This window comes from Heloderma suspectum, chromosome 13 (genome assembly GCF_057233095.1).
Source record: "Heloderma suspectum isolate Gila_16-S chromosome 13, 16-S_ref, whole genome shotgun sequence".
Classification (NCBI taxonomy): Eukaryota; Metazoa; Chordata; class Lepidosauria; order Squamata; family Helodermatidae; genus Heloderma; species Heloderma suspectum.
The window spans coordinates 18,793,374-18,809,067 of record NC_139470.1 but is presented as its reverse complement, the minus strand read 5'-3'; the positions used below and the strand labels follow the sequence as shown (position 1 = coordinate 18,809,067).

Below are 15,694 nucleotides of genomic sequence, written 5' to 3'. Positions count from 1 at the left end.
AGACAGTCCAGTGACTTGAAAGACCTGGGAGACTTATGGAGAAAGCCAAAAGGACCTTCCTCTGCTCTGCCCAGAAATTAACCAGATAAGGACATGGTTTCTCTTGCAAAAGAGACCGTTCACTACAGAGTATTTGGCAATGGGAAGTGTGTCATCTTAAGGAAACCAACAGTGGTTGTCCGCTTTCCCACTCTATTCCCATACGGAATGGGTATCGCCGATCTTTCTCTGACAGGTGTCAATGAGCATTTTCTGCTGTGAAGACACTGTGGTTTTTGTACAGCTGTGAGTCACTGTGGCCTGTCTTCGGTGGAGGAACCCAACTGACTGTCACTGGTAAGTCACTAAACTTCTCATGTTCCTTTCCTTCCCTATGAGCATATTTTAACATTCCCATCATTTCCCCATTCTTTTCCATCTCTGCCTTCACCTCAGGGTTTCCCTCACTCCATATAGGATGCTCCTTTAATACGAACTGAATTTCAATCCATGCAAGAGTAAGGCGGAAAATCCCGTTTTACATCCCCCTTCTCCAAGGACATTGGAAAACATACTTATAAAAGAAAACATCCCTTTTCTGTCTCTAACTTAATGTGACATGGTTTGAAGAATCTCTTTTGTGGCTACATTGGTAGATTCAAAGGTATCAGAGAAGGGAATTCGCGCTGAGCCAGGTATGTCTGCATAGTCAACTTGGCTTCACGCAGAGGACTGGATTTGTTTTTGTTCAGAACGTGTAATGGTGTGTTTCCATTATGGGACACCCTAACTGTAATAACATAAAAGTGCCTATTAAAGTGGCGTGCTGTTTGATAAGTTGGCAATGCAAAGAATCCAGCTCCTGACCTACTAAAATGAAAAGCAGCAGGAGTTCCCAAATTCTATTTGGTCATTGCAGATTTATTACCATGTGAATTGAGGTCAAATTACTGAATGACCATTCCCGTATCTACATGAAGTGTGGGTCCATTCTATGCTGTGATGTGGGGCAGGTTTTTGTAGAGTGGTGTGTCACTGTGGTGGGTGTTTGGAGAAGGAACCCATCTGACTGTCACTGGTAAGTCACTCATTTGTTCACGTCCTTTTCCTTCTCTGTCACAAGATTTTTACATTTCCATCATTTTTGCCTTCTTTCTTTTCTCTGCCTTTGAATTGACCTCAGCATTTCTGTTGACGAATCCACTGAACTTTTCACCGTAGCCATAGCAGGGTGTTGAAATGCCATGTTCTGTGTCTCTTGGGTTCCTTAAAGTGGAAAAAGGAGGGATATGCATGTAATACATACATACATACACACACACATACATACATATGGAAGACAATGGAACCAATGACCTAGGGAGGTAGTGGGCTCTCCCACACTGGAGGCATTCAAGATGAGGCTGGACAGCTGTCAGTCAGGGATGCTCTGGATTCCTGCATTGAGCAGGGGGTTGGTCTCGATGGCCTTGTAGGCCCCTCCAACCCTACTATTCTATGATTCTATGAAACTGGGCTGATGAGAGTGGTAGGTCAAATCATCTGGAGGCCAGGATTGCCCACCCCTTGCTATGACCAGGGTCAGAGAAGGTCTTCAGATGAAGGAAACATTTCCCAAGCAGCATCTGCATAGTTAACATTCATTCGGCACCATTCTTAACAACATGACCATCGTCCACGCCAGTACAGAACAATGCATTTCTGGAAGCCTAGATTTCACCGTGAATCCCGTTGTCAGGCAATTTCATTGCTATCCCACCACATCCAAGCAAGCAGTTCATTTCTTAAGTCAATTAGCACTGAATTCTCTAACGTTTGAGACATACCAACAGCTACTCAGGGAAGCTCATATTTACAGTCAAGGGAACAGTCTGGTGCAGCGGGTTTACATTATGAGAAACTATCTGAGCATAGACAAAGGCTTCTCTGTCTACCACATCACCTATGACTTCTCTGCTCAGAGACATATCCATCTTCTACTAGACTGGATGAACCATTGCCACCATTTCACTCCCTCTCCTATGTAGCTCACGCTATAATGAAAAAAGGGATCTCTTCTGCCATACTTCCTCCATTTGGAAATGGACCATGGCGCATAGGATCATGGTAAAGAACTGAGGTGCTTATAGATCACCAAAAGAACCTTCCCCTTCTTTGCCCAAAGATGAACTAGACTGCAGTAACTGTATTCTTCCAAAAATACTCCCTTGCCTACAGTTTCTGTGGAAATGGGAAATGCTTCATCCTAAAGGGAGCAACAGGGGTTGTCGCTCTGTTTCCATGTGGGATAAGTGTGGATAACTGGTCTCTGATGTGAAGTGGGGCAGGTTTTTGTACAGCTGTGTGTCACTGTGGTATATCTTCGGAGGAGGAACCCGGCTGACTGTCACTGGTAAGTCACTGAATTTATTGTGTCCCTTTTCTTCCCTGTGAACATTGTGTAACATTTCATCATTTTTGCCCTCTTTTCTTTCTCTGCCTTCAAATTGACCTTGGGGTTTCTGTTGCTTAATCTGGGATGATCAACCAAAAAGTTTATCGTAGCTGGAGCAGGGTGTTCCAATGCCACCTTACATGTCTCTTCCCTCTCCTCTGGGGATATTGGAAAGTGTATTGATGAAAAAAAAGATATTTTTTCTTGCTCTAATTCAATGTGGCATTGTTTGAACATCTCCAAACTCAAATTCTGAAATAATTTTATAGGACGATAGAAAATGTAGCTCACAAATACATTCACGTTTTGGCGTCTTCACACAGTCAACACAACTTATGGACCTGGGACAGTGCTCAGGATTTTTTTTAATGGCGCCTTCTAATATTGTGATTTCGTAATTGTGCTTCCTGCTAGAATAATGGAACAAGGTCTATTCAAGTGATACATTGTTTGATAGGTGGGCAATCCAGAGCAACAGGCTCTCTCTCTATTTTTTTCTAAAACCAAGAGGTTCCATGTTTATTTTGGTAGACACAGGTCTTTGTGAAATGCAAGTGTGTGGTGTAGTGGGAGAGCCAGTGTGGTGTAGTGTCGCGAGTGTTGAACTGGGAGCCGGGAGATCTGGGTTCTAGTCCCCATTCGGCCAAGGAAGCTCCCTGGGTGACATTGGGCCAGTCACCGACTCACAGCCCAGCCTACCTCATAGGGTTGTTGTTGTGAGGATAAAATGGAGTGGAGGATGATAATGCAAGCTGCCTTGGGTTCCTTGCAAGAGTGGGGGGGGGAGGCAGGATATAAATGCAGTTAATAAATAAATACATAAATTTGAGGTCAACTTTCTGAATGACATTTGGAATGAGTGTTCCAAGAATGGTAGCAGAAAGCTGCAATCCACCAGGCATCACAGGGCCAGGATACATCTGATGCAGGAAACTGCATCTCCTGATGTTTTTGTTTGATTTGATGGTAGATCAGGTTTTGTGGGCACCAGACCATGCTTCTCATCAAGGAGGTCTTTTCTAATATTAATTCTCTTACCCCAAATGTTGTATTAGCCCCGCTGAGAAAAATAATCCCCTGTCTCTATCATGCCCATTTTTTCCCCCAGTGCAGCTAATAATGGACTCAGGGTGCAATTGTATAAACACTTAGCTGGGAGTACATCCTATTGAACTCAGAGGGACTTACTTCTCAGTGCATGCATAGGATTGCGATGTAAGGGCAGAATAGCTGAGGAAAGCAGCAGGGGTAGGAACCGTTAAATATCTTTTCCTTCAGTACTGCTCTTCCCAGGAAAATTGGATCTCCCAGCTGTTTGTTTGTTTGTTTGTTTGTTTGTTTGTTTTATAATGCTGGGACATCCAGTCATCCAGGTCTCCTGCATGCTGTCGGTTTTACCTCTGGGGGTTCCAGTTAAATTTATTGCATTACACTAGTATACATCAATTGGAGATTTCATGGATTGACAGGTGCCTTTCATTCCATCGTCTCTTCATTGACAGAATCAGATTTTTTCAAGTTTCACAAAGTTGCGTAAATTCACATTTGTGGGAATTCGCACTTTCAAGAATTCATGAATTCACATTTGGAAAAAAGCACAAATCCCCCCCCCCCGGCATTTTCATGCTTTAGCCTATGGGGAAAATGCACATTTTTGGACAGGGTTTTTTATTATGCTTTTACATATTTTTCTGTGACAACGTTTCCATAAAAATCCAGGGAGTAAAACAACTGGTCTGCAAGTCCGCAGAATCCGGGCCCCTCAGGAAAAGCCTAGTAATGTGGTCTTACTGAGGTGAGAGAGACTGCATGGCACAAAGAGGTTGAGCGTTGCTGCCTTACATGATCATCAGGAAGTTCTGATGGTTGTAGGGCTTGTTTCCCACTGGAATGTCAGGCTTGTCGATACCACAGAATATCTCTTTAACATTATGGCCAACCATTCTGGCACATTTAGTATTCCGGGGTTGTTCTTCACTTTCCTTTGTGTAACTACCGTTGAATTTAAACAACAACAAAAAAAAACTGCTTTGAATTTCCTCCAGAAATACAATGAGGGCAGATTTACAAAGGTGAGCATCTGGCAAACGATGTATCTCAGTGGTAGAGCATCAGCTGTACATGCAAAAGGTCCCAAGTTCAATGCTTGGCATCTCCATGTTGTGGTGAGAAAGACCCTTGTCGGAAAACGTGGAGGGGCTCTGCCAAACACTGAATACTGAACCACGTAGACCAAAGATCTATGCATAAGTCAGATTCCTCTGCGCTGCTCTTTTCCTTCTTCAGAAGATTGTGTATGCAGGTATCCATCCGCCTGAAGATGCATTCGCACAATTATCTACCACGAAGTCTTGCAGAACCTTAAGGACTAGCAGGTTCCTTGTGGCATAAGTGACCATGGCCTAGAGCCACCAATGCTGACCGCTGTCCCTCTGGACCTGGAAGCAGTTAGTGTGTCGATGTCACCTGGATTATTTTTCTGATTGCAACTGAACTCTTTCTCATTTACCATTACTCCACCTTGTCTAGAATACATGTACAAAATCAAAATGGGGTGGGGATATATGCGCAGATGACCCTCGAGTTAATTGGAGCACTGAGATATTTTATATCTCGGATTAGGGTTGGGATTAGGGTTGGGGTGAGGGTTAAGTGGTGGGATTAAATGACCCTCCTCCATATCCATATCCATCCTAGAATTGCCAGGTTCTCTGGTGAAATGAAGGCTGACATCCCACTGAGGGGGCTGGACAGTGTCTTCTTAGCAGTTTTGGACTGTGTGTCAGGGCTCACATGGTACAATGCTCCTCCATACAACAGAAATGCCATGTGTAGAGAAAAACAGAAGCCAGGGAGAAGAGCTCTAGCCTGTCCTTCACCCGGAGAGGTGAACATCTAAGATGGAGGCGTTTCTTTGTGTTGGAGGGTGGGGGACCATTGCACCCTGTGCTGCCCCACCTGCATTCTGAAATGGTACAGGCCACACATGCCGTCACCCTCTCAGGTAGAGGTGGGCCACTACCACACTCCCAAATTTATGCTCGATCTAATTTACCAGTTCATTGCTGAGATATCCAATGCCACAAGAGCTAATATAAAAGATGTTTGGGCCTAACCTACTTGCCAGGAGCCCCTGTATTTCTGAATTAATTAACATTTGTTCACATGGACTAAAGACCTTTTCTAATTGGAATTTTCTAATTGGGCCTTGTAGGCCCCTTCCAACCCTACTATTCTATGATTCTATGATTCTAAGAATGTATGAACATGGGACAAGGCGGGTCGGGGATACAGCACAGATACCCCTGGGAGGGCTGCCTGTGTAAATGCCATGGCTTGGATGCATATTACATCATACGTAGAGAACCTGCTTTGAAATGAATGGGACTTCAGCTAATGAGTCACTTTAGACCCATTGATTTCATTGGGTTGGCTCTCATTATGACAAACACTGGATCCAAGAACTTTCCAAGAATTGGGACTGTATTGGCAGCAAAGCCAAAAGTTCCCACTAGTTCACAGAGACTTCTGCAAGAAGAATAGTGGAGGCTGGTTTTGAGGACTTGCCGGAAGACGTTACCGTGCCAAGGCACATTCTATTGAAAATGTTGTCTTAGTTCCACGATGAAACCCTGAAGAAAAATAGCCCAAACCCTCAATCATCAGCTGAATTCCAAATGTTCACACTTGCATAAATCTCAAATACCCCCGCAGGGCTGGTGTAATAGCCTGACGTAGAAAGTCTGTCTGATGCTTAAGGTCATACGTAAGAAGTTCTGTCCATGGCAATGTCCGGGTTAAATCCATGGGTGAGATCCAGAGTTAAGTCATACAGATTTGCCAATGTACGCGTCTGTAATATTCTGCAGAGGCACTTTACTGTTTCGCTCAGGCACTTAAGAAAATCTCTGCTCTCTTCCAGGTCAGCCAACAGCCTCGCCTTCCGTGGTACTCTACCCTCCATCCCAGGAAGAGCTCAAGGCCAAAAAGACAGCCACCTTGGTCTGTCTGATAGATGGCTTTTATCCGGGTACCATAGAAGTCAGCTGGCAGGCTGATGGCAGTGCGATCTCCTCGGGAGTGGAGACCACCAAACCCGCCAAAAAGGATGGCAAGTACATGGCCAGCAGTTACCTGACCCTGACTGAGGCAGGCTGGGCAGACCATGAGACGTACAGCTGCCAGGTGACGCACGAAGGAAAGAGCATCACAAAGTCGGTGAACAGAATGGAGTGTTCTTAAAGATTGGGTGACTCAAGGGTGGCCCGTATCCCTCCAGCCACCAGGAAGAAAGTGTCCTTCCTCCATGGGCACAAATTCATTCTCTTCTTTCCTCCCAATGCTAGTCTGACTGAATAATACCGATATCTCTTGTATGTTGCCCCACTCCCCGGACCCACACACCTTGTATGCTTGCTTCCAGTATTAGCAGAGTAATAAAATTTGACATATTTCACTGGGGCTCTTTCTTGACCAAGGTACTTAAGAACATAAGAAGAGTCCTGCTGGATCACACCCAACTGGGCCTTTCTAATCCAGCATCTTGCTTCAAACAGTGTTCAGTTAGCTCTCATGCAAGATGGTTGAGCTGTGCAAGTCATTAGGTGACCCCCTTGGTTCTCAATGAGATCCGCTGAATCTAGATTTTTCACTGGGTTGAAATGGGTGTGCTGAATTGAATTCACTGCATGTACTCGGTCACACAGATACTTGCATGATCCTTGGGTCTATCAATTGTCCTGCGTAGTGGAGAAGGCAGACTCGAGATCTCAGGGATCTCAGGGACCGGCCACGAATGCTTTCAGGAAGTCTACAACACGGCTGGAGAGCAATGTAGGAAATTCCGCTCCAGTGGTTATCTATGAATGTAAGTTGCGGCCAACTGGATCAGACCAAATGTCCCCTTAGTCCAATGTCCACTTTCTCACAGGGACCAGCCATCAATGTTTCTGGGAAGCCTACAACCATGACACCATAGCCATCTATGGAAATTAAGCTCGACTGGTTGGCAAATCCCAATCCAAATCTGACCCATATGTGAATACATCTGTCACCGACACATAATCCTGATGTTCTCCCACTACAAGGGTTTAGGCGCTAGCCACTGGTGTCTCGATTCTGATTCCATTCCCACATGAGGCCAACGTGTACGTGGAAACAGGAAACTAGGGGAAGCAGCATGTCTGGTTGCTGGGGAACCATCCTTGCTTCCCCCGTTTCTTCCTGGAACATAAGTGCAACAAGCAGATGAGCAAAACAAACAGATAAGCAAACTTCAGAATGGCTGAGCTCCTGATGTTAAGTTGAACGTTTCTTTGCTCACTCACTCACTCACTCACTCACTTCCTACCACTTCTCACCCTCAAATCAAGGAAACCTGAGTAGTGTCCACAGTGCCTATCCTATTCCATCATATCACACCACACCATAGTATGAGGGTTGCACTCTATGGCCAAAAATAAATCTGTCCACATGGCAAATGGTAGAGGTCATTCATGACAACAAGTGTGGAAGAGGGAACATCACCAAGACACTTCCAGTTGCGTATGATCTTGCCCTGACTGAACGTACCCCACGTCAGATCAGAGCACAGGCTTCCAGTCGTTACAAGCAGGCCACTCCATGTGACGACTAATGCCCAGTATGGTTGTGTAATGGAGCGGTGGCCAGCAACTCTTTCTGGAGTCTAGCGTGGAAGGGTTCTCATTATGTCAGTGCCATACAGTATCTTGGAGCCACTGGCCAACCCTCACGTGGAAGCTATCCCCATCAATAGTGGACAGAGCTACGCACAGGTGGGCAACATGTGACCCTCCAGATGTTTTGGCCACACCGCTTCTGATCCCTCTGCACTGGCTGGACTGCCTAGGGCTGAGGAGGGTGGCAGGTCAAAACATCAGGATGGCACCAGATGGGCCACCCTTGCCTTGGCCAAAGTAGGGACAGCTCTCCATACGAAGGGAACCGTTTCCAGACAGTATTACATAGTCAGCATTCCATGGGTAACATTTTCAGCTCGTTCAAACATAGACATTGTCCAAGGCCTAGGCCTTTGTGGAACCATGTACTTCACCATGAATTCCATGTGAAACGAAATTCACTGTTAGACCTCCTCATGCAACCCAAGTGTGAAATTCTTAATCAATCACAGGGGATTTTTCTAGCAGTGGAGACATACCACCAGCTGACCAGGGAAGTTCAGATTGACACTCAAAGGAACAGTTCAGTGCATTGAGTTTAATTTATAAGAAACTGAGCATGGACAAAGCCTCATTGCCTACAATGTCTGCTCTAAAACCTCTTCTGAAAAACGCATTCTGCATCTACAGGACGGGAGAAGCCATTAGCACCCCGTCTGTGTGCCTCCTATATGGCTCAAGCTATCATGAAAAGGGGAGATCTTCTGTATTGCTTCCTCCATCTAGAAATGGACCATAGACAGTCCAATGACTTGAAAGACCTGGGAGACTTATGGAGAAAGCCAAGAGGACCTTCCTCTGCTCTGCCCAGAAATTAACCAGATAAGGGCATTGTTTCTCTTGCAAAAGAGACCGTTCACTACAGAGTATTTGGCAATGGGAAGTGTGTCATCTTAAGGAAACCAACAGTGGTTGTCTGCTTTCCCACTCTATTCCCATACGGAATGGGTATCGCTGATCTTTCTCTGACAGGTGTCAATGAGCATTTTCTGCTGTGAAGACACTGTGGTTTTTGTACAGCTCTGAGTCACTGTGGGCTGTCTTCGGTGGAGGAACCCAACTGACTGTCACTGGTAAGTCACTAAACTTCTCATGTTCCTTTCCTTCCCTATGACAATATTTTAACATTCCCGTCATTTCCCCATTCTTTTCCATCTCTGCCTTCACCTCAGGGTTTCCCTCACTCCATATAGGATGCTCCTTTAATACGAACTGAATTTCAATCCATGCAAGAGTAAGGCGGAAAATCCCGTTTTACATCCCCCTTCTCCAAGGACATTGGAAAACATACTTATAAAAGAAAACATCCCTTTTCTGTCTCTAACTTAATGTGACATTGTTTGAAGAATCTCTTTTGTGGCTACATTGGTAGATTCAAAGGTATCAGAGAAGGGAATTCGCGCTGAGCCAGGTATGCCTGCATAGTCAACTTGGCTTCACGCAGAGGACTGGATTTGTTTTTGTTCAGAACGTGTAATGGTGTGTTTCCATTATGGGACACCCTAACTGCAATAACATAAAAGTGCCTATTAAAGTGGCATGCTGTTTAATAAGTTGGCAATGCAAAGAATCCAGCTCCTGACCTACTAAAATGAAAAGCAGCAGGAGTTCCCAAATTCTATTTGGTCATTGCAGATTTATTACCATGTGAATTGAGGTCAAATTACTGAATGACCATTCCCGTATCTACATGAAGTGTGGGTCCATTCTATGCTGTGATGTGGGGCAGGTTTTTGTAGAGTGGTGTGTCACTGTGGGGGGTGTTTGGAGCAGGAACCCATCTGACTGTCACTGGTAAGTCACTCATTTGTTCACGTCCTTTTCCTTCTCTGTCACAAGATTTTTACATTTCCATCATTTTTGCCGTCTTTCCTTTCTCTGCCTTTGAATTGACCTCAGCATTTCTGTTGACGAATCCACTGAACTTTTCACCGTAGCCATAGCAGGGTGTTGAAATGCCATGTTCTGTGTCTCTTGGGTTCCTTAAAGTGGAAAAAGGAGGGATATGCATGTAATACATACATACATACACACACACATACATACATATGGAAGACAATGGAACCAATGACCTAGGGAGGTAGTGGGCTCTCCCACACTGGAGGCATTCAAGACGAGGCTGGACAGCTGTCAGTCAGGGATGCTCTGGATTCCTGCATTGAGCAGGGGGTTGGTCTCGATGGCCTTGTAGGCCCCTCCAACCCTACTATTCTATGATTCTATGAAACTGGGCTGATGAGAGTGGTAGGTCAAATCATCCGGAGGCCAGGATTGCCCACCCCTTGCTATGACCAGGGTCAGAGAAGGTCTTCAGATGAAGGAAACATTTCCCAAGCAGCATCTGCATAGTTAACATTCATTCGGCACCATTCTTAACAACATGACCATCGTCCACGCCAGTACAGAACAATGCATTTCTGGAAGCCTAGATTTCACCGTGAATCCCGTTGTCAGGCAATTTCATTGCTATCCCACCACATCCAAGCAAGCAGTTCATTTCTTAAGTCAATTAGCACTGAATTCTCTAACGTTTGAGACATACCAACAGCTACTCAGGGAAGCTCATATTTACAGTCAAGGGAACAGTCTGGTGCAGCGGGTTTACATTATCAGAAATTATCTGAGCATAGACAAAGGCTTCTCTGTCTACCACATCACCTATGACTTCTCTGCTCAGAGACATATCCATCTTCTACTAGACTGGATGAACCATTGCCACCATTTCACTCCCTCTCCTATGTAGCTCACGCTATAATGAAAAAAGGGATCTTCTGCCATACTTCCTCCATTTGGAAATGGACCATGGCGCATAGGATCACGGTAAAGAACTGAGATGCTTATAGATCACCAAAAGAACCTTCCCCTTCTTTGCCCAAAGATGAACTAGACTGCAGTAACTGTATTCTTCCAAAAATACTCCCTTGCCTACAGTTTCTGTGGAAATGGGAAATGCTTCATCCTAAAGGGAGCAACAGGGGTTGTCGCTCTGTTTCCATGTGGGATAAGTGTGGATAACTGGTCTCTGATGTGAAGTGGGGCAGGTTTTTGTACAGCTGTGTGTCACTGTGGTATATCTTCGGAGGAGGAACCCGGCTGACTGTCATTAGTAAGTCACTGAATTTATTGTGTCCCTTTTCTTCTCTGTGAACATTGTGTAACATTTCATCATTTTTGCCCTCTTTTCTTTCTCTTCCTTCAAGTTGACCTTGGGGGTTCTGTTGCTTAATCTGGGATGATCAACCGAAACGTTTATCATAGCTGGAGCAGGGTGTTCCAATGCCACCTTACATGTCTCTTCCCTCTCCTCAGGGGATATTAGAGAGTTTATTGATGGAAAAAAAGATATTTTTTCTTGCTGTGTAATTCAATGTGTCATTGTTTGAAAATCTCCAAACTCAAATTCTGAAATAATTTTATAGGACGATAGAAAATGTAGCTCACAAATACATTCACGTTTTGGCGTCTTCACACAGTCAACACAACTTATGGACCTGGGACAGTGCTCAGGATTTTTTTTAATGGCGCCTTCTAATATTGTGATTTCGTAATTGTGCTTCCTGCTAGAATAATGGAACAAGGTCTATTCAAGTGATACATTGTTTGATAGGTGGGCAATCCAGAGCAACAGGCTCTCTCTCTATTTTTTTCTAAAACCAAGAGGTTCCATGTTTATTTTGGTAGACACAGGTCTTTGTGAAATGCAAGTGTGTGGTGTAGTTGGAGAGCCAGTGTGGTGTAGTGTCGCGAGTGTTGAACTGGGAGCCGGGAGATCTGGGTTCTAGTCCCCATTCGGCCAAGGAAGCTCCCTGGGTGACATTGGGCCAGTCACCGACTCACAGCCCAGCCTACCTCATAGGGTTGTTGTTGTGAGGATAAAATGGAGTGGAGGATGATAATGCAAGCTGCCTTGGGTTCCTTGCAAGAGTGGGGGGGGGGGAGGCAGGATATAAATGCAGTTAATATATAAATACATAAATTTGAGGTCAACTTTCTGAATGACATTTGGAATGAGTGTTCCAAGAATGGTAGCAGAAAGCTGCAATCCACCAGGCATCACAGGGCCAGGATACATCTGATGCAGGAAACTGCATCTCCTGATGTTTTTGTTTGATTTGATGGTAGATCAGCTTTTGTGGGCACCAGACCGTGCTTCTCATCAAGGAGGTCTTTTCTACCCCAAATGTTGTATTAGCCCCGCTGAGAAAAATAATCCCCTGTCTCTATCATGCCCATTTTTTCCCCCAGTGCAGCTAATAATGGACTCAGGGTGCAATTGTATAAACACTTAGCTGGGAGTACATCCTATTGAACTCAGAGGGACTTACTTCTCAGTGCATGCATAGGATTGCGATGTAAGGGCAGAATAGCTGAGGAAAGCAGCAGGGGTAGGAACCGTTAAATATCTTTTCCTTCAGTACTGCTCTTCCCAGGAAAATTGGATCTCCCAGCTGTTTGTTTGTTTGTTTGTTTGTTTGTTTTATAATGCTGGGACATCCAGTCATCCAGGTCTCCTGCATGCTGTCGGTTTTACCTCTGGGGGTTCCAGTTAAATTTATTGCATTGCACTAGTATACATCAATTGGAGATTTCATGGATTGACAGGTGCCTTTCATTCCATCGTCTCTTCATTGACAGAATCAGATTTTTTCAAGTTTCACAAAGTTGCGTAAATTCACATTTGTGGGAATTCGCACTTTCAAGAATTCATGAATTCACATTTGGAAAAAAGCGCAAATCCCCCCCCCCCCTGGCATTTTCATGCTTTAGCCTATGGGGAAAATGCACATTTTTGGACAGGGTTTTTTATTATGCTTTTACATATTTTTCTGTGACAACGTTTCCATAAAAATCCAGGGAGTAAAACAACTGGTCTGCAAGTCCGCAGAATCCGGGCCCCTCAGGAAAAGCCTAGTAATGTGGTCTTACTGAGGTGAGAGAGACTGCATGGCACAAAGAGGTTGAGCGTTGCTGCCTTACATGATCATCAGGAAGTTCTGATGGTTGTAGGGCTTGTTTCCCACTGGAATGTCAGGCTTGTCGATACCACAGAATATCTCTTTAACATTATGGCCAACCATTCTGGCACATTTAGTATTCCGGGGTTGTTCTTCCCTTTCCTTTGTGTAACTACCGTTGAATTTAAACAACAACAAAAAAAAACTGCTTTGAATTTCCTCCAGAAATACAATGAGGGCAGATTTACAAAGGTGAGCATCTGGCAAACGATGTATCTCAGTGGTAGAGCATCAGCTGTACATGCAAAAGGTCCCAAGTTCAATGCTTGGCATCTCCATGTTGTGGTGAGAAAGACCCTTGTCGGAAAACGTGGAGGGGCTCTGCCAAACACTGAATACTGAACCACGTAGACCAAAGATCTATGCATAAGTCAGATTCCTCTGCGCTGCTCTTTTCCTTCTTCAGAAGATTGTGTATGCAGGTATCCATCCGCCTGAAGATGCATTCGCACAATTATCTACCACGAAGTCTTGCAGAACCTTAAGGACTAGCAGGTTCCTTGTGGCATAAGTGACCATGGCCTAGAGCCACCAATGCTGACCGCTGTCCCTCTGGACCTGGAAGCAGTTAGTGTGTCGATGTCACCTGGATTATTTTTCTGATTGCAACTGAACTCTTTCTCATTTACCATTACTCCACCTTGTCTAGAATACATGTACAAAATCAAAATGGGGTGGGGATATATGCGCAGATGACCCTCGAGTTAATTGGAGCACTGAGATATTTTATATCTCGGATTAGGGTTGGGATTAGGGTTGGGGTGAGGGTTAAGTGGTGGGATTAAATGACCCTCCTCCATATCCATATCCATCCTAGAATTGCCAGGTTCTCTGGTGAAATGAAGGCTGACATCCCACTGAGGGGGCTGGACAGTGTCTTCTTAGCAGTTTTGGACTGTGTGTCAGGGCTCACATGGTGCAATGCTCCTCCATACAACAGAAATGCCATGTGTAGAGAAAAACAGAAGCCAGGGAGAAGAGCTCTAGCCTGTCCTTCACCCGGAGAGGTGAACATCTAAGATGGAGGCGTTTCTTTGTGTTGGAGGGTGGGGGACCATTGCACCCTGTGCTGCCCCACCTGCATTCTGAAATGGTACAGGCCACACATGCCGTCACCCTCTCAGGTAGAGGTGGGCCACTACCACACTCCCAAATTTATGCTCGATCTAATTTACCAGTTCATTGCTGAGATATCCAATGCCACAAGAGCTAATATAAAAGATGTTTGGGCCTAACCTACTTGCCAGGAGCCCCTGTATTTCTGAATTAATTAACATTTGTTCACATGGACTAAAGACCTTTTCTAATTGGAATTTTCTAATTGGGCCTTGTAGGCCCCTTCCAACCCTACTATTCTATGATTCTAAGAATGTATGAACATGGGACAAGGCGGGTCAGGGATACAGCACAGATACCCCTGGGAGGGCTGCCTGTGTAAATGCCATGGCTTGGATGCATATTACATCATACGTAGAGAACCTGCTTTGAAATGAATGGGACTTCAGCTAATGAGTCACTTTAGACCCATTGATTTCATTGGGTTGGCTCTCATTATGACAAACACTGGATCCAAGAACTTTCCAAGAATTGGGACTGTATTGGCAGCAAAGCCAAAAGTTCCCACTAGTTCACAGAGACTTCTGCAAGAAGAATAGTGGAGGCTGGTTTTGAGGACTTGCCGGAAGACGTTACCGTGCCAAGGCACATTCTATTGAAAATGTTGTCTTAGTTCCACGATGAAACCCTGAAGAAAAATAGCCCAAACCCTCAATCATCAGCTGAATTCCAAATGTTCACACTTGCATAAATCTCAAATACCCCCGCAGGGCTGGTGTAATAGCCTGACGTAGAAAGTCTGTCTGATGCTTAAGGTCATACGTAAGAAGTTCTGTCCATGGCAATGTCCGGGTTAAATCCATGGGTGAGATCCAGAGTTAAGTCATACAGATTTGCCAATGTACGCGTCTGTAATATTCTGCAGAGGCACTTTACTGTTTCGCTCAGGCACTTAAGAAAATCTCTGCTCTCTTCCAGGTCAGCCAACAGCCTCGCCTTCCGTGGTACTCTACCCTCCATCCCAGGAAGAGCTCAAGGCCAAAAAGACAGCCACCTTGGTCTGTCTGATAGATGGCTTTTATCCGGGTACCATAGAAGTCAGCTGGCAGGCTGATGGCAGTGCGATCTCCTCGGGAGTGGAGACCACCAAACCCGCCAAAAAGGATGGCAAGTACATGGCCAGCAGTTACCTGACCCTGACTGAGGCAGGCTGGGCAGACCATGAGACGTACAGCTGCCAGGTGACGCACGAAGGAAAGAGCATCACAAAGTCGGTGAACAGAATGGAGTGTTCTTAAAGATTGGGTGACTCAAGGGTGGCCCGTATCCCTCCAGCCACCAGGAAGAAAGTGTCCTTCCTCCATGGGCACAAATTCATTCTCTTCTTTCCTCCCAATGCTAGTCTGACTGAATAATACCGATATCTCTTGTATGTTGCCCCACTCCCCGGACCCACACACCTTGTATGCTTGCTTCCAGTATTAGCAGAGTAATAAAATTTGACATATTTC

At 45.0% G+C, this 15,694-nt stretch overlaps 1 pseudogene and 1 gene segment (V, D, J or C); both read left to right on the top strand.

Annotated features, from left to right (window-relative positions):
• The first annotated feature begins 2,067 nt into the window (after positions 1-2,067).
• Positions 2,068-6,874, top strand: LOC146336128 (immunoglobulin lambda constant 6-like). The segment is given in 3 exon segments: positions 2,068-2,085; positions 2,299-2,371; positions 6,336-6,874. Coding segments are annotated over 3 exon segments (411 nt in total).
• A 1,247-nt stretch (positions 6,875-8,121) lies between these two features.
• On the top strand, positions 8,122-15,694 carry LOC146336127 (Ig lambda-1 chain C region pseudogene; annotated as a pseudogene). The gene is made up of 3 exons (XR_014785667.1): positions 8,122-8,208; positions 11,146-11,218; positions 15,162-15,694. The product of XR_014785667.1 is annotated as an Ig lambda-1 chain C region pseudogene (transcript).